Source organism: Muscardinus avellanarius, assembly GCF_963383645.1.
Source record: "Muscardinus avellanarius genome assembly, chromosome: 6".
NCBI lineage: Eukaryota > Metazoa > Chordata > Mammalia > Rodentia > Gliridae > Muscardinus > Muscardinus avellanarius.
In genome coordinates, this window is record NC_137791.1 from 2353723 (window position 1) to 2377418 (window position 23696).

At 41.9% G+C, this 23696-nt stretch overlaps 1 protein-coding gene across 1 annotated transcript in view; it reads left to right on the forward strand.

Annotated features, from left to right (window-relative positions):
• Positions 1-23696, forward strand: part of AFG2A (AFG2 AAA ATPase homolog A) — a gene marked incomplete at both ends in the record, with an annotated part of 166898 nt that overhangs the window by 63898 nt on the left and 79304 nt on the right. The window contains one exon of the mRNA XM_080697828.1: positions 9256-9382. Coding sequence (XP_080553954.1) covers positions 9256-9382 — 127 coding nt within the window. The remainder of the gene's footprint in view (positions 1-9255; positions 9383-23696) is intronic.

The following is a 23696-nucleotide window of genomic DNA, read 5'->3' on the forward strand; positions in this document are numbered from 1 at the left end:
CCTAAGACATAGAATAGAGAGGCTAGTACAGGATGAAGATCTCTTATCCAAATAGAGTTTTTTATTTTGGAATATTTGCTTAGACTTTATTGACCAAGTGTTCAAAAAGTTTTGACTTTGGGAAAATTTCAGATTTTTGCATGAGGGATATACCACTTGTAATAGTTTTGTTGCTGAATCTCAGCAGTAAAGAGGATTTACCTCTTATGTTGTCTCTAACAGGGGTGTGTATGTGTGAGTGTGTGTGTGAGAGAGAGTGTGTGTGTGTGTGTGTGTGTGTGTGTGTGTATGTGTATTTCTGTATGTATGCATGTATACCGGAACTATGTACAAGATTGTGCCTTTTTTCCTACAAGTATGTAGGGTCCTTTAACATGTAGTACAAGTATTTCACATTAGATAATGTTAATTCCTGTAGTTCCTCCTTGTGTATACATTGATTGTGAAATTTTTTAGTAATAATTACGGTGAGGACAGAGCAATTTACAAGTCCCTGTATTAAATGTGATAAGAAACATTGCTGTTCCCTTCCTAAGTAGAGCTGTCCCACCAGATGAGAGTAATGCGTCTTCAGAAAACTGTCGTCAGCAGCTGGGTGCCCCTCCCAACCCCATGCTCCTCTCTACTCCGTACCTACCCACTAGTCTTTGTTCTTTGTGATTTGAAATACTTGTGACTCTTTATTGCTTCTGAGTGTGAGTGGTACAAAAAACATAAATAGTTCAAGTTCACCTTCACTTGCAAGGGGAAAAAAAGAGGCCATCATGTTTGCTAAGTAGTGGGGCAGGTCACATTTATGTGCATCCGCGCCATCTGGGTTTAGACCCCAAAAGGAATGGAGCGGGGTACTCTCTGATAGGCAGCCGAGTGCTCATAAAACGTCTCTGAAATAGTGTCGTGTGGGAAGCCAGACAAGGCGCGTGGTAGACGTACCCTGTTTTGCAGGTAGATTTCTCGGGTGGAATTGGAAACCTTACTAGAGGTCTAATGATTTGCAGCTTCTACACAGTCGTTTCCTGTGCAGTCTTCATCACGGTGAGCTTCTCAGGGAGCGCTGTGTGTCTTGTATACCTTCCTCTCTTAATGCCGCGTCTAAATCAAGTACAAATGAGTTTTGTACATTTGAGACACATTTGAGGTGCTTTTCTTGTAGAAAATTTCTGGTTGTAATTTATAAAGTTAACCAGGCATGGTGACAGGTACTCAGAAGGCGGAGGCAGGAGGATCAGGAGTTTAAGGCTAGCCTGGAGAAGTTTATCAGCTTAGTTGATATTTTAGAAAATAAAGGTGGAGCTCAATTCATAATTGCCAAACTGGAGCCAGCCAAGATGTCCATAGATCAGTGGCCCACAAACTATGAGACATACACACAATAGAGTTCTACTTAGCCTTTAAAAAGAGCTGAATTATGTCATGTGCAGAGAAATGAGTGGAACTGGAGAGTATTATGCTGAGTGAGAGTAGCTGGTCACAAAACGTGAAAGGTCGGATGTTCTCTGCCATATGTGGAAGCTAGGGGGAAACCAGGGCACAGGAGGGCCTCTAGACCAAGAAAACGTGAAAGGTCGGGTTTCTCTGCCATACGTGGAAGCTAGGGGGAAACCAGGGCACAGGAGGGCCTCTAGACCAAGGAGGAGCCTTAGCAGAGAGGGAGGGGCCTGATGAGGGAGATGGGAGAGGAGAACGCCTCAGTGGACATGGTGTGCACACACACTCATCAGAGCTGATCACCGCTGAGCTTGGGAAGGTGGGGAGGGGGAGTGGGCGGAACAGGGGAGGCTCAGCAAGCACGGTGTGCATACGTGCCTCTACCCCTGACCTGCAGAGCACGGTGTGCATACGTGCCTCTACCCCTGACCTGCAGAGCACGGTGTGCATATGTGCCTCTACCCCTGACCTGCAGCAAGGTGTGCGATTACAGTGCACTACCACTACTACTAATAATATAGTAAAAGAAAAGTGACGCTGATCAACTAGTATAATGCTGATGGGGCCAAAGTTTTGGCTGTACATTCTGTGCATTAAGTCTTATGTAGTTTTTTTTATTTTTTTATGATTGTAAGAATCTTCCAAAGTGATATTCTATTTTCAGTTTTTTCTGTGTGATAGACCATAATCACCTAGAAGTAATTGTTTTATCTAATTAGATTGCTGTTACCTGAAAACTAAAACAAATAAAAGCTTTCCATGTATTTTTTATTCTTTGACTATTTGAATTAAGCACATTGAGTAGTTACTGGAAAACTACTGGAAGATATACCAGAAGTATAAATATTTTATGTACTGTGAAGCACTCAAAGGATGGGGGGAAAATTCTATAAACTAGGAGACATTCCTATATAACACTAGACCGTAGAAGTCTGATTTTATTTCTTTAATGCTATTTTCTTTTTTCTGTGATAACATTCATTCAGCTCAGGCCCTTCTGACTCTTCCCAAAATGACAGATCAAAGAAAGAAGGCCATTTCTTCTTATTACGATTTTAATTTCCGAGCCAGAAGTGGTGGCGCAAGCCTGTAATTCCAGTACTTGGTAGGCTGAGACAGGAGGATTGCAGGTTTGAGACAGCCCCAGGTACTACTTAGTGAGGCCCTTTGTAACTCAGTGAGATCCTATTTTCAAATAAATAATAAAATAGGGCTAAGGCATAGCTCAGAGGTAGAATGCCCCTGGATTCCATTCCCAGTACCACACACACAAAAATTTAATTTCCAAGTTCAAGAGACTTAACAATTGAACGTTGAATTGTGATATGTGCTAGTCTTTATAATCTTGTGCATGTTAAGTAAGTTATTTTGAGTATTTGAAGTTTCTAAGAAGAGAAAACACAACGCTTGGTCACGGAGCTGTAAGTTGCAGCCGGTGCACTGTACAGAGAATAGACTTGGCCTGGCGTTAGAAATCCTCATGCTTCCAGAGACGAATATTTCATACTCAGACATATTCATTAAAACCATTATTTTCTCCTCTTTCTTGCTAAATTTAATAGTTTCTCCGGGACTTGAAAAATAAGCAAGTCTGATACTTGCTTTATTTCTTCTGCATGCCTCCTTAAATTATGAGTATTTGTGTGTGTGCGTCTGTGTGTTTGGTATTCTGGATTGAATCATACGATTCTACCTCCAACCTACACCTCTGGCCCTGTTGTTTTACTTTTATTTTGAAACAGGATCTCGCTATGTTGATGAGTCTCATTACTTTCTGAGGCTTTCCTTGAACCTGTGATATTCCTGTTTCAGCCTCCCATGTCCTGGGATTACAATGTGCACTACCATGCCCAGCATGAGTACTTTGAATAGGGCCTCTTGTCCTATTTTATATTGTAAGATGGAGGAAATGCTTTAGTTTCCTTGCAAAGTGTTTTAGTGACCTCACATTTGGGAAAATGGAAAATGCTGTTAGCGTAGCTTAGCTCTTTTTAACATAGATAATACCATGGGGAGGACTGAATTACAATGGGCTTATAATAATACCAAGGAACATTTATTTAGTCCTTACTGTGTACTGACATTGGCCTCACACATGTTAGGCGAGCACTCTACCACCCAGCTGCACCCCAGTGGAAACTTTTTTTTTTTTGTGTGTGTGTGTGTGGTACTGGAACCCAGGGATTTTCTAGCTCCAGGCTACACTCCCAGACCTATTTTATATTTTAATTTGGAAACAAGGTCTCACTAGTTGCTGACAGCCACCAAGTCACTACTCCTCTCTCCCACCTTCTAACTTGTTTAAATCTCCCCCTTTTTCCAGGTTACAGTGGGGAGGAGAGTCGAGTAGGCAGTAAGAGATGGTCGGCCTTGTCTTGGGGAGCACCTGAGGGCCCTGGAGGTGCGCAGGGGCAGCCTCGGCCCCGCAGTCTAGTGGGTTTGGACATCGCTGACTCGCACAGGGCAGGGCTAAGTCTCTCCTGTTCTCCCCTCCAGTAAATTCCCATCGAAGGCTGCTTCTGTAGCAGGCTTTATGTTGGGCCGAACAGCGAACAGCACAGAGGGCAAGTCCCTCGACCTCTTGAAGGCCGTGGTCTCTTCATCTGGGAAGGGAGAGAAGAGTACTCACAAATTCTAGGTTGTTGGAATTAAATATATAAAGTGCTTCCTGGTATTTAGTAACTGCTGAGAAAACATCAGTGTTTCTTCTTACAGTAATTTCTGCAAGATAGTGATTTACAAATGAAAAGAATCATAGTAATTAAGATAGAATTGAGTTCTATACCAATAGAGCCTATATTCCAATGGAGAAAATTAGGTTAAGAAAGCATTTGGGAGTTAGAAAAAGTATACCACGGATGGCAGACATTATGTCAGATTTCATTCTGAGATGCCTTCAGCCGTCAGGCACCTCATTATTTTATGTATCACGGCTGAAGAAAAATGCTGCCTTATTACTGAAACGAAGAAGGGCGTGACGGCGTGCTCCTGTGGCCCCGGTCCTCAGGGTGCTGAGTGGAGGGTGTGAGTTTGAGGCCAGCCCAGGCAGCATAGGAGACTCGGTTCTCCTGAAAAAGAAAAGACCTGGTCCTGAGACGTCACCAGCCATAAGAGACATCTGAATTTTCACACTTAAAATAGGGAAAAGGTTTTTAATCTCAGAAAGAGATGGCAGCTTTGTTTTTTGGGAGCTAGAGAAGTCAGTCTATTCTGTTCTGTAACACTAGTGCTTTCTATAAAAATGTCACGAGATACTGTTTTATGAGCAGAATGTAAAAGAAAATTAAATGTCTGAGACAGTGAAAAAAGCTAGGTCAGTTAAAAGCTGACCAATAGACTTATCTTTTGGTGGGACTAAGCAATCTGTGATATTAATTACTGCTTTCTTATACAGCTGTTTCTGCACTTAATGGTTCAGAATTGACTCCCACTTGGACTGGCTGGGGAAAGTAAGAGGTTCTGAGCCAGCTCTCATTGCAAATGAAGAGTCCAGGCTCAGCGACATGCAGGAAAGAGGTCCGAGATCTTAAAATAATGATTAAGAAATGGGGTTGCCTCTTCCAGCAGGCCAGCTTTGAGGTGAATCCGTGAATTCATCATGCAGAGCATCTCAGAGGAAGCTTTTTAAGGCCTCATTTCTCTAAATGACACTTTTCAAGCTGGGTTATAAAGTTTTTAATATGATTTTTATGGTGGTTTTTAAAATTTCACAAAACCATAAAAGTTTATAGCTGAGAAAGTTCTTAGAAGTCGTCTAGCATAACCTTTCATTTTTCAGAAGAAACAGAAGCCCTTAGAACATAGTAGAAGAGGCACAGGACTCCTTTGTGCCCAGACAAGGCCATGTTTCTGGTTGATTGCTCTTTGAAGGGCACCGCTGCTGCTTCTTGGACCATCAGGAGGCAGGAAGGAAAAGGGGTGTCCTTTTCAGAGCAGAAATTCTCCTGCATCTAAATATTTCAAGCATGCTTTCTGTGTTTCAAGGAACCTCATCGTGCCTCCTTACTAGATACTTTTAACCACTATTATTTTCTGTGTCTGTATTTAAAGTTGTTAAATTCAGTACCTATTTCCTGGCACACAGTTTTTCTCAATTCATAATTATTACCGCACGCAAACACCAAGGTTTTCATACTGGTAAACATTTTGATAATAAGCAGAGATGCTAAAGAAAACAGCAAAGGAAAGTGGGAAGCATTTGGTGGACTTTTTTTTTATCATGGTTTTGTACAGTGTAGTCGGTTTGTTTGTTTGTGTCGGTACACTGTGGCTAGTTAGTAGGGCCTACACTGAGCGTCTGAGATGGGCTTCCTTAGAGAGATGGCCTGTCCTAGCACTTTACTAGAAACTAGAACTCATAGTTGGGTATGGTGGTGCACACTTTAATTCCAGCACCTGGGAGGCTGAGAAAGGAGGATCACAGGTTCGAGGACAGCCTCAGCTACTTAGTGAGACCCTGTTTCAAAATCTTTATTTTGAGATGGGCGTGGTGGCGGACGCTTGTAATCCCAGCATTCAGGAGGCTGAGATCAGAAGATTGTGGTTCTCAGACAGCTTCAGATACTTAGTGAGGCCCTCTGCAACTTAGTGAGGCCCCTGTTTCAAAATAAAAAATAAAACAGGGCAGGGGGTATGGCTTGGAGATCTAATGCCCCTGGGTCCCATTCCCAGACCCGCAAAAAGAAAAAAAAAAAAAAAAAGAAAGAAAGAAAGAAAAAGAAATCTTTATTTTGAAAATCTTTAATAAAAAGTAGGGCTGGGGGAGGGTAGCTCAGAGGTGGAATGCCCCTGACTTCAAACCCCACTTCTACAAAAAAAGAAGAAAAAAGGAAATTGGGAAATATTTTTTATTTTCACTACAGGACATGTAGGTCTCTTACTGGAGTTGCCTTCCCTTTGAAATGAAAGTTGCCTACACTTTACACTCGCTGTGAAAATTATTATAGGCAATGCTTTGTGTTGAAAGCAGTGTGTTTTTGGTTAGCCATCCTTTGGTCTTATTTATTTGTTTTCTTCCAAGCCCGAGCATTGTCTTTAGGGTTTGATGAGACAAATCTTAAGAAAACAAGCAAACTTAAGTGCTTACCATTTAGAATCCTTTATGACAATTGTAATTTCATACTAATTTTTAACATAAAATGGATATATAAGATACTGGTCTATAATAAAGGAATCATGTTAAGGAGAGGTGGGTCACTTTATTTTATTGGAGGAGTTGAGATGGAAATACACGTATAAAAATCAGTGTAGTAATTATCGTCATGGCAGTGATGGCTCCTTAAGATACTGGTTCACAGTTTTCTTTTGGTATCTTTGTCTAGTTTTGAGTTAGAATAATTATGGCTTCATCATATGACTTAGGAAGTATTCCTTCTCTATCTTAGGAAAAGAGTGTAGGGAATAGGTACGATTTTTTTTCCTTAAATGTTTGGCTCATTTAACCAGTAAATCCCTCTGGGCCTGATGCTTTCTGTTTGAAAAGCGATTAATTATTGATTCAACTTCTCACAGACACAGGCGTGTATAGTTTGTCTATTTGGCAGATTAGGGACTTGCTCCATTTCATCTGAGTCGTCACGTCGTGGGCATAGAGCTGTTCTCAGTACTCCTTGGCTGCCCTTACCCTCTCTAGGATCTGCCTTGACACCCCCTCTTTCATTTCTGACCATGATAATTGTGTCTCCTCTTTCTTAGGTTGTGTAGAAAGCTTATTGATGTTATTAGTCTTCTAAAAGAACTAAGTTTGAGTTTCATTGGTTTTTGTTCTGTTGGCTTTACTGGCTTTAATTTCATTGACTTGCATTTGTATTAGTTCTGCTTTTCGTTTAGTTTACATATGAAGGCCCTTAAAGCTTTTGCTCACTGTTTCTGCTTGACAGTTAAAGTCTCATGTGGACAAGTTCTATCACGGAGGATTTTTTTTTCTTTTTGTGATACTAGGGATTGAACCCAAGGGCATTTTATGTCTGAGCTACATGCCCCACCCTTTTCATATTTTATTTTGAAACGGGGTCTCACCAAGTTGCTGAGGCTGGCCTCATACTCGGAATCTTCTTGTTCCAGCCTCCTGAGTACTGGGACAGGAGCATGTACACCACATCTGGCTTGGGGAAGATGTTTTTGAAGGGCTTAGGATCCATTTGTTTAAAATGCTCAAGTTCGCATTTCGGTGGAGTTAGATTAGCACATCTGGTACGTGTGGATTAGCAGCCTACAGGAATTAGTTTTCATTGAGTCCCAGTTAGTCTTTGTTCACCCAATATTTTAAGTACTAGAAAGGACCGTTTGATTTCATGACATGGTGATTCATACACTACCTCATGCCCTGGGTGGTGTGGGCTAGGGGATGCTATCCTGTGAATACAGTCAGTAGACTTTGTGGACTTGTACTACGTATGGAAGTCTAAGTACTGTCCGTTAGAGGTGCTAATTGCCTCGCTGTTACACCTACCACATGGCGTTGTGTTGAGGCGTCCCCGCTCTGTCACGGGCACCACGGCGAAGGCACAGCGTGCGTCCACTCTGACCCTCCCCTCTGCGCGGTCTGGCTGAACCCTGCGTACTGCGCTCACAGAGCTGCCCACTCAGATTGGAATTTTATAATTCTGAGTAGGGCTTAGCAAGCCTGTGCTGCTGCCAATGAGAACCATTGTTCAGAAGGTCTTGACTAAGTGATACCAGGGTTTTGTTCATTAGTAGGAATTGTTAAGTTGGTTTCTTGAATCCACATTCACTTTTATTCCTTTGTGGTCAAAGGAAATCGAGTTAAAGGGTAGTGTATGTAGTACTAGCTTTGTAACTGACCTGACACATAAACCGAAGGAAACAATGGCGTGCCTCCTGTGCCTGTCTCCCTAGAAGTGTGGGTGTGCTCCCTTCTTGCTAACGCATTTTAAGAAATATCTGCAACATTCACATATATCAAGAACCATCTGCTTTTGTTTCACATAGACTTTATTTATTTATTAATATTAATATTTATTTATTTATTTATTTAGTGGTACTAGGAATTGAATCCAGGGATATTCTACGTACAAGCTACACCCCCAGCCCGATTTTTTTATTCTTTTTTGAAACAGGGCCTCACTAAGTAGCTGAGGCTGGCCACAACAGCCTGCTGTCCTTCTGCCTTGGCCTCCCGAGTACTGGAATTACATGTGTACCACCACACCCAGCTTTATACAGGCTTAAACTTCATGTGAAAAATGAGTTTGTGTCTTCCGTTTAAAATAAACTCTCAATTCCTGTCAATACACTTGACATGTAAGTCGTAAGTTTTGTGTGCATTAAATAGTTTGCCATCTCTTCGTTGAACGATGTGAAATGGTCTCGTGTCCAGCCTCCCAGCGCAGCTGCTCACTTGCCATTTATCCTCTCAGATAAATCAAACATGTTTGGTGGAGGAAAGGAAAGTTTTTGAATAGAGTTAGTTGTTTGATGTGATAATTTAATAATGAATTCTCAAATGCATTTTATTTTTTGAAGTCAACATTTCATTGTAGCATAAAGAACCTGCTTTTTTAAAAAAAGTAGATAGAGCTGGATGTGCTTGTAATCCCCGCGCTTGGGAGGCTGAGACAGGAGGATCGCGCAGGTTCGAAGCCAGCCTCAGCTACGTAGTGAGGCTCTCAGCAACTTAGTGAGATCCTGTTTCCTTATTTGGATAAAATCAGTCTGGGAATATAGCCCAGAGGTAGCAAAGCCACTGAGTTCCACCCCCAGTACCACACACACAAAAAAAAATAAGAAGAAGAAAACTTAAAAAGTAGATAACAGCATGAGGAGACAGGTAAACAGATTTTTAAAACTGCATTTTACAAAATTTAGTTCTTCAGGTGCTGGGAACGTAGCCGACCGTGTTTTGGCCCAGCTCTTGACGGAAATGGATGGGATCGAACAACTCCAGGACGTGACAGTCGTGGCAGCCACCAATCGCCCAGATAGGATAGACAAGGTAAGGAGGGAGGCAGCGAACGTCAGGAAGCCAGAGACTGGGCCATGCGATGTCAGCAGGTTTGTTGTTATTTTTTAAATCATTTTGTAATTCATTTTTATTAGAGGGCGTTGGAGGTCGTGGAGCCAGTTCAGCCTGCACAGGTTATATGCAGCAGGGACACTGGAGCCGGGGCTCATCACGCGCTGGTCCCGGTGCAGGCCCGACTGCGCTCCCCGCCCGGGCTCCCCGCGGGCCGCTGGAGGGCAGCTCCTCCCAGGTTTGATTCCCTGGGCAGCTGCAATCACTGGGCTAAATCAAGACGTGTTTCTAAAGGAGGCCTGGAAAAGACCTGGGCTGCTCCATCAGCTCCTCCCAGGCCCCGCTGCTGCATCGCCAGCACAGTCTCCGTGTATTCTTGGGAACCGCAGATAGAAGATGAGGGCACACTGACTTGGTCTAAGACTATCCAGAGAACTTCATCTCCTCAGAGTAAAGGAGACCAAGAGAACAGGGTGTGTGTGTGTGTGTGTGTGTGTGTGTGTAAGTTATCATCACCATGATAACATTATAAAACTTCTGTCCTCACCATTGCTTTCAGAAGTGTTAGAATGGCGATTAACAACGGATTCTGTCTTCTTATGGAAGTCATTTAGGCTGTGTCATTAACCGAGCAGATAGATGCAAATGAACTCCTTCAAACCATCGCTACCGCTTTTCCCAAGTCATAGTTTAATAAAGGAGTTTACTCTTCTAAGTGCTCGTTTATGCTTAAGATATAATTTACATAAGGTTTTAATTTGAGAGTAAAATCACTCTTAGGACATGAACCACTTAGTCTGGTTTCTGTTGTATCCTTAGCGCCTCCTGTGTCTGACCTTTTGAGCCCGTCCCTCCCTGTACACATGCGTATACTTTCAGTTTTAAAAAGATAATTAAAATATTTTTGAAAATATGAAAGGCATTTTGCTTTATTTCAGTTAGATGTTTTGCTGTGTGATAAAAACCCTTTGGTCAAATACAGGTAAGAAAACCCTCCCTCACAGATGCAGTCTGATTTAGTGCCAGCAGAGTGAGCTGTGCACAGGATCAGGGTCATTTCTAGCATCTCCACGTTTGTGTAAAGGACAGGTTGCATCTAGATGACGATTGTAGGAGGTCCAAAGAGCCCTGAAGAGGACCTCATTTTTCCTTCTGGTGCTGAATCTAGGACAGTTTTTCTTTTCATGGTAAGAATATACTGCATCCCCACGACGTGTGGTTTCTGGTTGCCCGCGTGGCTGAAGGCCTCTGGGGTTTCTGGGTTTTCTTCTTCTAAGGGCAGCACCTACTAGTGGTCTTGTCTGGTTTCCTAATGTTGAATGTTCTCCTCGGTGTTAGGTGCATTTCTTGAGGTAGGATTCAGGGCTTTCAATAAACTTCTCTGCTTTCTTCTCAATAAACCTGTGTGACTTAGCCTGTCTGGCTAGTGCTCATCTTGGTTTTTCTTGGGTTGTTATAAACTGCCACAAAACACCACATGTCCATTTCCATAGGTCAGAATATGGGCGAGGTGGGTTGTTTGCCCAGAGACTGAGTAAAGGCTGGCACAGGGGCATGGCACCCAGGGCCTTTCTACCTTCAAGCTACACCCACAGCCCTATTTTTTATTCTTTATTTTGAAACAGGATCTCACTGAGTTGCAGAGGGCCTCAGTAAGTAACTAAGGCTGTCCAGGAACCGCGATCCTCAGGTCTCTTCCTCCCAGATGCTGGGATTACAAGCGTGCCCACCACGCCCGGCAAAGTTCCTTTCGTGAAGCAGATTATAAAGCAAGCAGGTATTACCCAGGTGTGCACAGGTGGCTTTTATATTTCTGTAGCCATGTGATTTTCAGAAAAAGGGGAAAGGCCATAAATCAGCATAAGACCGTTGTTGTGTAATAAAAATTTTGGTTGACAGTTGATGAACACCTTGAGTTTTTAATTTAAAATTTATTACTTTTTGAAACCGGAAAACTTGCTGAGCTGCGTATTTTCCCCTTTTACAAATATCTGACCCAAGCATGGTGCCACACACCTGTAATCCCATTACTTGAGAGGCTGCGGCAGGAGGATCACAGGTTTGAGGACAGTCTCAGCAACTTATTAAGACCCTATTCAACTTAGTGAGACCCAATTTAAAAAAAAAAAAAAGATCTGAATGTGTGTAGCTACTAGGTAGAATGCCCCTGGGTTCAATCACACACACACACACACACACACACACACACACACACACGTCTGTTCAACCCATAATATTTAGTTTCTATCTAATATGCTTTAACTATTTTTAAATTAAAACTGCTGGAAATGTAATAATAATCTAGAATAAGGACAGAAGTGCCTAATTATATCATTACTTAAATATCATTACTTCTTAATTTGAAACAAACTTCCCTTCTTATTAATTCTTTTACAATCCCATATTTGGAAACTAATGTTCAGTGTAGCCAAATCTGAAGCGCTAAAGTCATCAATAGAAGAACTAATTTGGTGATACTTTTTATGTGTGTTATTTATTTATTTAGTGATAAGGGGATTAAAGCTAGGGGTATTCTATCTCTGGCTATACTCCTAGCCCCATTTTTATTTTTATTTTTTTAATTTTAAACATGTTAAACGCAGCCATGTTTTAAAAAACAGTAAAATAAAATGGGGCTGGGAGTGTAGCTGTGGAGCGTCTCCCTGAGTTGCTGGGACTGGCCATGGAGCTGTGATCCTCCCAAGTTTTGGGATCGCAGACCTTTCCCGCCATGCCTGGCTTAGTGTTAAATTGTTGCTGTTGTTGTTGGCGGTACTGGAGATGGAACCCAGGGGCGTTCTACCTCCAAGACACACCCCAGCCCTGTTTTCATTCTTTATTTTGAAACAGCATCTCACTGAGTTACAGAGGGCCTCACTAAGTAGCTGAGGCTGTCCTCGTACCTCCAGAATCCTGGGATTACAAGTGTGCGCCACCACACCTGGCTGGTTATGATTTAAAGTGCATAGAGCGTATTGGCAATGACAGAATGCCGCCTTTGGGCCTGCCATGCTTTATGTGTGTGCTTGGAGGGGTGTGGGAAAGTATGGAGGGCCAGGTGAATAGAATAAAGGAAAACCCAGTGTGTGTTACCTTTCTTTACAATACTCATAATCCTTTCTTGACAGTGTGTGTAATCTAATTTGAATACATATAAATCTCTTGTGTTGTAATCACTAAACATGAGTAGCCTAGCCTCCTTGGCCTGCAATACTGTGGTGATGTATGCATCAGTACACACACACACACACACGCACGCACGCACGCACATGCACACACGCACACGCACACACACACACACACACACACACACACACACACACACACACACACACACACACACACACACAGTAGATTTGGGAATGTGGCTCTTGGTTCTCACCCGCGGGAATGCCCTATTCCAGTGAATTTGGCGTTGCAGTTGCTCTTCCCTGCCACAAGGTGGCGGTGCTCACCTGGAATGCTTTCAGTGCAGGTCCTAAGCGCAGGTCCAAGCTCCCCTCCGCCCACAGAGCCGCGGAAGGGCTGGAAGGGCTGGAGAACTAGCTTTGCTTTCAGAAGTAGTAGTTAGATTCGTGTGTGCATTGTGTGCGATTTACTTAAAAACAGATTCCAAGGAATTGTGCAAGGTCAGAACTGCTGTGTGCATTCTCTTTAAAAACAACTGTACTGTGAGTAGAACTGCAGCCAAGCAGTAGCTCTACCCACTGTCTGAGTGAAGTCACAGAAGCTTTTCTTTATCTAAGTAAAACGTATATATGTAATTAAATACATACTTCCCATATTATACAGCTAGGAATTTACCCAAGAGAAGTGGAAACATTTATCTATGCAGAGACCTGTAAATACGTGTTTATACTGAATTTACTCACAGTCACTTAAGGGCTGTTGGGCGTTACTCACATATGTACTGTATTGCACATACTTGTAGATGTTTGATTGTTACTGACCTTTTCTGTTATGTGGCGGAATTTCAAGGAATTAGGGCTCTGCGTAATACCGTGCGAGTTCTGTTGTGTTTATTTTCATTGGTTTGCATTTGATGGACCGCACACATGAATCTGCCTTCAAAAAGATGGTCTTTCCAGAAGCTGTGCCTGGCGTCTCTGCTGGGAGGCAGGGTAGAGAGATGGTGCGGGTTGCTTGCTTTCCTGTTTGTATTTTTCCAGACAAATCCATGGAGACAGGTTGCCGATAGGATAGGAAAAAAAATAACAAAAACAAATATGGCACTCTGGGCTGGGCTGGATTGTACTGTCTGTGCTGTCAGTGGGAGCCTGCGAGCTCACCCAGTCGCTGGGGAATAAAACCTCCCACTGCGTTAGCGAGGGCCCTCGTGCTGCAGCTGGATATCTGGGTCTTAAAAATCTAGCTAGAAGCAGTTTTTAACAGCTTGCAAAATCCTCACAAGTTCAGTCTTTGGGAAGGGCGCCTGTGTTCATGAGTCCAACAGCACTGTCAGTAACTACGGCAACAAAGATCTCCTGAATTTTATTCATTTATTTATTCAATTTTTGCGGTACTGGGGATTGAACCCAGGGGCATTGTACCTCCAAGCTATACCCCCAGCCCAATTTGTTTTATCCTTTATTTTGAAACAGAGTCTCACTGAGTTGCAAGGAGCCTCACTAAGTAACTGAGGCTGTCCACGAACCTGGATCCTCCTGTCCCAACCTCCCAAATGCTGGCATTACAGGCGTGCCCGCCGTGCCTGGCTTATCTCCTGGATTTTATTTTTAGTTTATATGTATCTCCCCACATCCACCAGCATCGCCACTGGCTTGAATGGATTATATTTTGTCATCTCTGTGTTAAAGGTGAGAAGAAAAGTATGGGTATGTACAGTGGTGGGTGTGCTGGCGATTCAAGAGTTGTTTTGAGGTCATCCCTTTTTTTAAAAAAAAGATCAAGAGTTTGACTCTGCATGAATAATAAGAAGTGTAGAGTTATAGAAACAACAGCAAAGTCCTCTAAGCCTTTGTGAACCAAACGTAAACTATTAGAACCAGCTTCCACCACAATTTTGATATTGACTGATTTGTAAAGCTAGAGTTTTTGTCTTTTTTTTGGTGGTCGTGGTTCTGGTACCACCTCAGCCTCCCAAGTACCTGGATTACCACTGCGCCCAGCCTGTCGGGTGTGTTCAGCAGTGTATCACCACACTCATGATGGCATTTGGCTATGTCAGTGCTTAGCAAACACTGCTTGAATGAAGAGAAGAAAGAAAGAAGGCAGGATGGAAACTGACCCTGCTGACGAGGCATGCACACAGGACAAGAGCCAGGGCAGCGGGTGGGCAGCTGGGAGCGACGTGCGCGGCGGGATGCAGCCCATCGTGTCTGAAGAGCTGGCACTCGCGTCGCCCGGCTTCCTCTCGGACACAAACGTGAAGGTAAGTAGAGGAGTGCGAGCTGGGTCCGTCCTGCTCCTTATTTGGCTCTCGTTCCCACTTGTTTATTCTTGAAAATCAAAGCATTTCCTGCCAGAGTGGCTGGGCTAGAAGTCCTGGGGTTTACAGCGCCTTAGACCAGATTATAATGATGACGGTGCTGTGCACACACTGTTGCGTTTTGAAGCCGTAATTACGGGATATTTGCCTGCAGTGACCAGTAATTTTGTTCTTCTGCACACTCGCAGAACGCACCAGCTCTGGCCAGCCATTTCCGTTTTGTCTTAGTCGTTTATGGGACTGGTCATGGCGCTGGAGACGGAGTCCACAAATTAACGCCCCTGCGGAGGAAGCTGTCCTTAGCGCTCCCGTTTCTACGGAGCCCTTAACACAGCTTCTGGATTACATGATCTTCCTTCATCTTCTCTAACCTCTTCTCTTTTGTCCTTGTCAAAAAAAAAAAAAAATCAAAAATTCTAAAAAGCAGAAATAATTAAGAGCTAACCAGAAAGCTTCAGTGTCCCAGTGACAGACTAGCCAGTAAAAATCCCTCTGAGTCTGCTCCCCCTCCGTTCACGTGTGCACACCGTGTGCACACCGTGTGCACACTGTGCTTTCCTCCCCGCTGTGGTGTCTCCCCGAGCATCATGTTCTTTCTGGAGGGAGGTCTACCGAGGGCCAGGCACCCTGCTCAGGAGCCGAGAGGCACCGTGGTCCCTCGCCCAGCAGCCCCGGTTCTGGCCTCTTTGGCTTGCAGCAGCTGCCCAGCCTCTTAGGTCTTATTTGGTTTCACTGAGCATCCACCCACGTCTCCCAGCAGGTACATCCTCTGGTACCCAGGCGCCTGCTCGGCTGCATGGATCAGCCCCTCCGGGTGTTGGCTGTTGGGTCTCCTCCTTCCATCCAGAGCCATTCTCATTGCTTCTCGCCCGTCGCGGTCTCCCTCCCTCCCTTTGTCTCCTCTGTTCATCTTTGTTTTCTTTATTGGCACTGGGAATTGGACCCAGAGGCATTCTTCTTCCAAGCCCCATCCGCAGTACCATTTTATTTTTTATTTTGAAACAAGATCTGACCATCTTATTTTTTACTTTGAAACAGGGTCTCATTAAGTTGCTGAGGGCCTCACTAAGTTGGTGAGTCTGGCCTCGAATCCATGGTCGTCCTGTCTCAGCCTTCAGAGTACTGGGATTGCACGTGTGTGCCACCACACCCAGCCTGTCTCAGCCTTAACAACCTTTTCAGTGAAATTTCTGTTTGGGAGTTTCGTTGTTCTTTTTACGTTTTACTAATTTGGCTCTGCCAGTTTCTTTCTCTTTCATACCACTTAATTTCATTCTTGACTTTTTTCTAGTTTTTCTCTTACAGATTTTTTCTACCCGTCTAATGACTTCTAAGTTTCTTGAGGTTGTAAAGTTCAAAACATTTTTTTTTTTGGATTCTCAGATAAAAGATGTTCCGTGAGTGTGTGTTCACTGAATGGAAATAAGAAAAGCTTTTGATATTTTGTCCTCTCCTGGAGTTATGGGCTTTTTTGTTCTGTTTTCCAGCACTGGGGATGGAACCCAGGGCGTTCTACCTCCGAACTACACCCACAGCCCTGTTTTTCCATTTTTTAATTTTGGAACAGGGTTTTACTAAGTTGCGGAGGGCCTCACTAAATAGCTGAGGCTGGCCTGAACCTGCAATCCTTCTGTTTCAGCCTCCCAAGTACTGGAATTACAGGCATGTACCACCACGCCCAGCTTCGTGGAGTCTGTAGTAAAATCAATACTGAGTAGAAGTAATTATTTTCAAATGATTATCTGTTTTATCAGGCCAGCTTTTATAATTGTAAGCACCTCATATCAGCAGAGGGCAGTCAAACCAAAGCTTTTTCTGCTCTCATGAAAAAGTAAAGTCTTATTTCTATAAGAGTTACTCAGGACAATGACCACACTTCTTAATTCACTTGTGAAGGAAGTTCAAAACTCTTCCATTGGCAGGTTTATGCAATTGTATTAAATATTTTTAGCTGTGGAAGGTAAACCAGTTTTTCATTTCTTTTTATAATAAAAAATCTGAAGTTGGTTTTAGAACACAAAATGCTTTGTTTTTTATTTATTATGCTTTGTTTTTTCAATGGGTGGTCACTTTACATAGAAATTTGTTTTTTTCTGCCTCAGAAACAGTATTTCTACTAAAAATGACTTGTTAATTGACTTATTTTTCATTAAAAATAGTGACTTTTACAGGATGTCCTTTTCCCTATGCATTTGGGAATGTTTTGTTTTCGGTAGCGGCTATCATTTAACCAAAACGTAGTTTGGCAGATGCTAGCAGCTTTGTCTTCTCTCCCAGGACTTTTGCTCTGGCCAGCTGCAAACAGCTAGTGGTGTGTGTGTATAGAGTTCTCCTTTTCACCCTCTTGGAGGTGCCCTGCTGCGTACGAGGGAGAGACACAGTTTATACTAAACAGTGTTCAGCACACACTGATGGTATTACTGTATTTCCTGTTTTGTGCTCACAATAAGGAGGCTCTGAAAAACTGCCTTTGTATGAGTCCTCGGCTGACATTCCAGACAAGTGTAATCTTGTCTGTTGGTAGGCAGGAAAGACCAATGTCCCGGAATGCTGCTGAGGAGGAAATCGCTTTGTGTTCCACAAATGACACCTCTAAACCTTTTAAGAATATAATTTTAAAATGACAGCTCTGTGTTTGCTTTTCCTTCCGTTTATGAACTTTACATGCATCTAGTGCTGAAATGCCTTGAGTTGGAAAAAAAATCCATTGTGTCTGAAAAACAGAAAGCGTCTTCCTGTAGTTTGCTGGGAATTGTTGGTAGAAATGTCACAGGGTAAACGTAGAAACAAATTTAGTAAGTAATTATTATATCTTATTCTCATAACTTAAACTTTTTTCTGATACTTAAGTCAGGCTTTTGGTAATTCACTGCCTTCTAGAACTTTCACTGAAGAAATAATCAGGGAAGATTGTTTTTAAAACATGTCTTTAAAAATTTAGATTTGATGTTCTTGTTATTTTATTCTTTAATGTCAGTCATTAAGATGTATGAAAAGTCAGGTCTGTAACTTTAGCCTTGACCAGGCTAATGAATGGACTTCTGCATACTTAATTATGTTAGCTAGTAATTCACTTAAAATTGTACTGAACTTTTTGTTCAGTAACTTAAAAATTATGGTTAGACTAAAAGTTATGGCTAGACCTTTCATTAATTGCCAAGACGCGTATCATAGACCAGACCCACGTCTAATTTCTAGACCAGTGGTTCTTTTTTCCTTTCTCGTTTCTCCCATCATTAGCTAACCTTAATTACTTAACAGTAATTCTCAACTCCAGCCACATGCTAAAACCCATCAAAATGGAGAATGATACATAAGCATTGCCAAATAGGAGGTTTTAAAACTTCCAAACTTTAAAATAGTACCACATGCTTTTTATGATCAGATAATCCTTATGTTGTTAATGCATACGTAAAGTCAGAATGTACACACAGAATACCCCGCGTTCATATGCATGTTTAAGGTGTGTTGCGCATTGTTCTTCATAGATGTCCGTCCTCATGAACCCGCGATGGTGAATTCTGAATTACTGAGGCTGCTGCATCTTCCGTTCAGATCTCTTAAAAGGAACAGTTTAATACAACCAAGCTACTAATATGGTGATTCTGTGGTCTCAGAAACTCAGACTCCTTCTATCATTAGACCACATAGTAAAAAAAAAAAAAATCTTACTGTCATTTCGACTGGGATCTTATTCAAGTCAACAGGAATGAGGAAATGAGGTAATAAAGAATTTATTCCTTCTCTGTAAGACTACAGCCCATAAATACATTATTTATATCACACTGACTGGTTTTAGCCACAAGGTCACCATTCAGCTATAAAAGAAGCTGCAAGTAAACATGCCTTCTAGCTCGAGTGGTTAGAAGCAGTTTGAATTCGGAGACTGTCACTAAAGGGAAAGAGAAGAGGGTTAGCTCTGAGTGCCCGTCACTGCGCCGTCTTCCTCCTGACCGACTCGCCCCGTGGTTTAGTTTCGTCCCCGCCCTCGGACTCCTTACAGCTTCACTCTCTTTTGCATCACTCTAAACTGCTGCCTTTCCTCGAGGCTCGGCGCAGGACCCTCTTCTTTCTTCTCTGTCTGCGGGCATTCTCAAGCTCAGTCTCACCTGGTTGGGTCAGAATTCCGGGATGGGGAGGAAAGGCAATTCCACTGGATGGTTAAACATTGTTTCTCAAATTTCTTTTCTAATTCAAAACAAAACAAAACTATACATTAGGTGTGCAGAACTTCACTCCTCTTAAAAGTGAAAGTGTGTACCAACATCTTTTCATCCCTCCATCCTCAGCCCTGCTAATCACCCTTCCACACTGTTTCTATGAGTTTGGCATTTCATTATTCTACATATAAATAAGATCAAACAGCATTTTATCTGTCTGTACCCTATTTATTTTTCTTTGCGTAATATCCTCAAGGTTTATCCATGTATCTCATAAATGACAAGATTTCCTTCTGTGTGTGGTACTGGGCATTGAACTCAGAGGCATTCTACCCCCCCCCCCTCCCCAGCCCTGTTTATTATTCTATGCCCCCACCCCTGTTCATTATTTTGAGACCAGGTCTCACTTAGGTTACTCTGCACTGGCCTTGAACTTGCAATCCTCCTGTCCTAACCTCCCAAGCACTGGGACTACAGGCGTACACCGACCCAGGATCCTTGGCCTTTTTTTAGTTGTTGTTGTTGTGTGTGTGTGTTTTACATATTGAACCTAGGGGCATTTTACCTCCAAGCTATATCCTCAGTCATTTTTATTTTATTTATTTATTTATTTTTGGTGGTACTGGGGTTCCTGGAAACCCTTCTACCTTCGGGCCACACTCCCAGACCCATTTTTTTAATATTTTTTATTTGGAAACAGGGTCTCTTAAGCCAGTGAGGCTGGCTTCGAACCTGCGCGATCCTCCAGTCTCTGCCTCCCAAGCGTGGGGATAACAAGCGTGCGCCACCACACCTGGCTTATTTGTTTTGTTTTGAAAAAGGATCCTGCTAGGTTTCTGAGAGTCTTCCTAAGTTGCTGAAGCTGGTCTTGAGCCTGCAAGCCCCTTGTCACAGCCTCCTGAGTCCTGGGATCACAGGAATGCACCACCATGCCTGGCTTCCTTCTTTTTTCAGTGGGTATATGTCTGATCTTCCTTATCCATTCACTTGCAAGTGGCCCTTGGCTTGTTTTCAGATCTTAGCTATTGCAACACTTTCGGGGGCAGGGGCTGCAGACGCCCCTTCAGCCTGATCATTTCTCTCGGATCTGCACCCCAAGTGGAATTGCTAGATCATACAATAATTCTAAATGTCTATTTTTTGAGCTGTTTTTCACAATGGTTGTACCAACTCTGGTCTACGTTTTTGCCAACATGCATTATACTTTGACATCTAATTAATACCCAACCTAGTAGGTGTGAGTTAATATCCTTGTGTTTTGGGTTTGCAATTTCTCTAATGATGAATGGTGCTGAACATTTTTTCATATATCTGTTGCCCATTTGTATGTCTTTGGGAAAATGTCTATTCAGGTCCTTTGTTCATATTTTAATTTTTTTTCTTTTTTTCTATCAAGGTGTGAGTTTCTTAAATATTTTGTTTGAATCTTACTGGATATATGATTTACAAATACTTATATTTGCAAGCTTTAATATGCATACAACTCACTGTGGGTCTAGGTTAGTCTCTAGGGTTTTGTACTTCTCACAAATCTCTGGAAAAGGCTGCTGGTCTGAGTATTCTGTATTCAAACAAGGTTTCCAGATAACTGGCATATGCACGTGAAGATTTGATAAACACTCAGTTGGAGAGTAGTTGACCTGCGTAGTGTATCTGAATGGAAGGGGAGACGGAAGAAATTGAGGGGAAGCAACTGTTGGTTTTAGTGAATGAGGACCACTCAGCCATTTGGACGGTCTCTGAGCTCCATTCAGAGTTATTTTTGTCCTTTGTAATAATTTGCATTTTTCCATTTCACCAGAAGCAAGGTATTTTCAATGTCTTGCCATCAAAACACTTGTTATAAACATGTTAAGTCCCATATGCAGAAAACAGACCATTTGCAACTTAGTAAGTAGAATCCCGACAGTAGAATATTATAAAAGTCATGGTTCTAATTTGCACACAACTTTTAATATTAGCCTTTTTAACACTATAAATTGGTAGAATTCAATAGTTTATACTTATTTGTTATGTAAAAGAACTGTTAGATTTATAAAACCCTCTCATATCATTTTGCAAATAAATTTTATAACCAGTGATTTAAAAATCAAAGTTATAAATGTCTCTTTTCCCAAATAAATGCTCTCAGTAATTCAGTTTATCTCAATTTATTGTGCCTTTCCAAATGACTACACTTGGTATTTTACCTGCATATATTTCAACATATTATTCAGTCATGTAATAAGTTGAGGAGATTGGTTCTTCGTTTCCCCTAGAAATTTCCAATATAAATTCTAAAAACTAAATTTGCCATATATGCATATATAAGTGTGCATAAATCTTTATAGAAAAAACTGAAAATATATTAAATATCAAATATTAAGGTGCTTATCTGTACAATTAATTATAGGTATGTGTTTTCTACGGCTTTTCACAGTGATCATGCATTCTTTTGAAATCATTTTTAAAAAGAATATTTATTACATATAATTACTTTAAAAAATAACAGACCATACTAGATTATGAAGTTTTATATAGATATATTCTTATAATATATAATATACATATTATGTATATATAATCTTCCTTTCCTAAAATTTTGAAAATGTTTTAAAATAAGTTTCCTGCGCAGAATTTTCTACTGGCTCTAGCACCATGATTAGCCATATGACCTAGGCCTCAGTTCTATGAGTTAAGGTAACAACAATCATTATGTAGTGAATAGCTTATTCAAACCAAGTAAGCTGACTTTCCCTCCAATTCTAGTTCGTGCCTACGTTATATATGCACGCTGTGTCTTGGAGAACCTTAGCTGTCTGTGTCTTGTTTTAGTTGGGCCCACTCGTAGCTCTAATCTTTGACTCCTATTTTGGAGAAGTTATTAGCACTGTGTGCCTGTAGGAACGCCTTGTATCAGCACAACAGAGTACATGTAGTACATGTGTTTGTGATAGTAAGTAAAGCAAGATTTATGGACGTTGAGAGTTATAATCAATTCCGTGATTTTTGTGTATGTTGTACTGAAAATTAGAAATAGAAAGAGAGTTGACGTAATTAAATTGTATGAATATTCAGGTTTTAAGAATATTTTACTATTGAGTGTAGTATCTTCTTTTTTGTACCTAAACTGAGCCAAAAATAATAGCTAGCATTGGTTTAGATGGTAAATATCTCCAAAGTACTTTGAAAACAAAAAATATGATTAGTCCTTAATGATATTTTATCTTGTTATAATAAGTATGTCCAATCAAAGTACTTTGAAAATAAAAAAATGTTATTAGTCCTTAATGTGACTTTAACTGGTTCAGGTTCAGCAAGTGCGTCTCCCACCTTCTCTCCCCTCCTCAGCTGAACTGTGTTCTACTTGACTCCTCTCAACAGACTCGGCTATTCCTCTTTTACCAGGAAGGCCAGGTCAGTTATCTGTTTGGTTTTCCAGGATGCACCATGACTTCAGTAAGTGGCCGTTCTCTTCTCCCCACAGCTGAGGGGTTGAGGGACGGGCAGTGGCAGGTGGTTTGCGAGGGGCACATAATAAACAGGTGGGAGAAGCGTCTGGGCCGGTGGTCAACAGCTTTCCCAGTTGCTCTGTGAAAGAACTGTGATCATTCTGTTTTTATTTTGCTGAGTATGGGCATGAAGGGAATTTGGGGAAGAACACATCCTCATTATTTCTAGCCCTTATATCTCGGTTCCATTTACCTTTGGTTACTCTTTCTAGTAGGTGGATTTGTCTTGCCCAACAAAAGTTCAGTCTGGATAAGCTCTATAAATTACCTAATTCAGTTACTTATATGCCCTAAGTAATAGTGCTAACTGTGCTTTCTCTGGCCTTTGTTCGGGTATGTTCTGAGCCTAGATTATAGTTTTATACCATGTGTCCTGCACTGGGTGCCAGATGCAGGGAAGCCAGTAAATAACTTAATATCCTGCGAGATCCCAGCTTTACTTGAAAAGGTAATGTGCCTTATAAGTGGGAATGTTGTAAGCCACACAGTAATTATAAGCGCCATAATTATAAAGGAGCATTTTCTCTTCTTTAACCTGTCTTAACTGTTAGATATGATTAAAAGCAGAAACATTTCCCTCAGTAAGGGGAAAAAAATAGTTGTTTTGCAGTCAGGTTTTGGAACAAAAAGTTCCGCTGGAATGAAAGTCCGTCTCCGAAGAGCCTGTTACGCAAACTTTCCAGCTCCTGGGGACTCGAGCACTTTCTTGATTATTTGATTAAGTTGATAATTCTAGTTTACAATGGTTCTGAATGCCCTTGTATTCTTGTTTTTCATACATAATTTTTAAAAGCCCATCGGTTTGGGCTTCTCACATCAGTGGGCAAGCTACCTTAGCATCGCTCCACAGGCAGATGTTTCCCAGCTCTGACCAGTTTGTTTCCTCCTCCTTTCAGCCTCTTACAACCCATGCTCTCAAGGACCACTGGGTGCTTAATGTGGATCCTCTCACTGCTTATCTTTTTGTTTACCCCTAAGCCGGGAGGTCAAGAAGAGGCAGTGGCTCGCTCCCTTCCCTGTGATATTCCTAATGCCTGTGTCCTGCACAATTTACAATTTTTGGCAAATTATCCATGCCTTTCCCCCCTAAACAATTGGTGGTGCTTTCGATGTCGCTGTCCGTAAGGGCTCGTGTCCAATGCTGGCTCTTCTTACACACTTGCCGAGTTCTCTAAAGACAGAAGCTGGGCCAT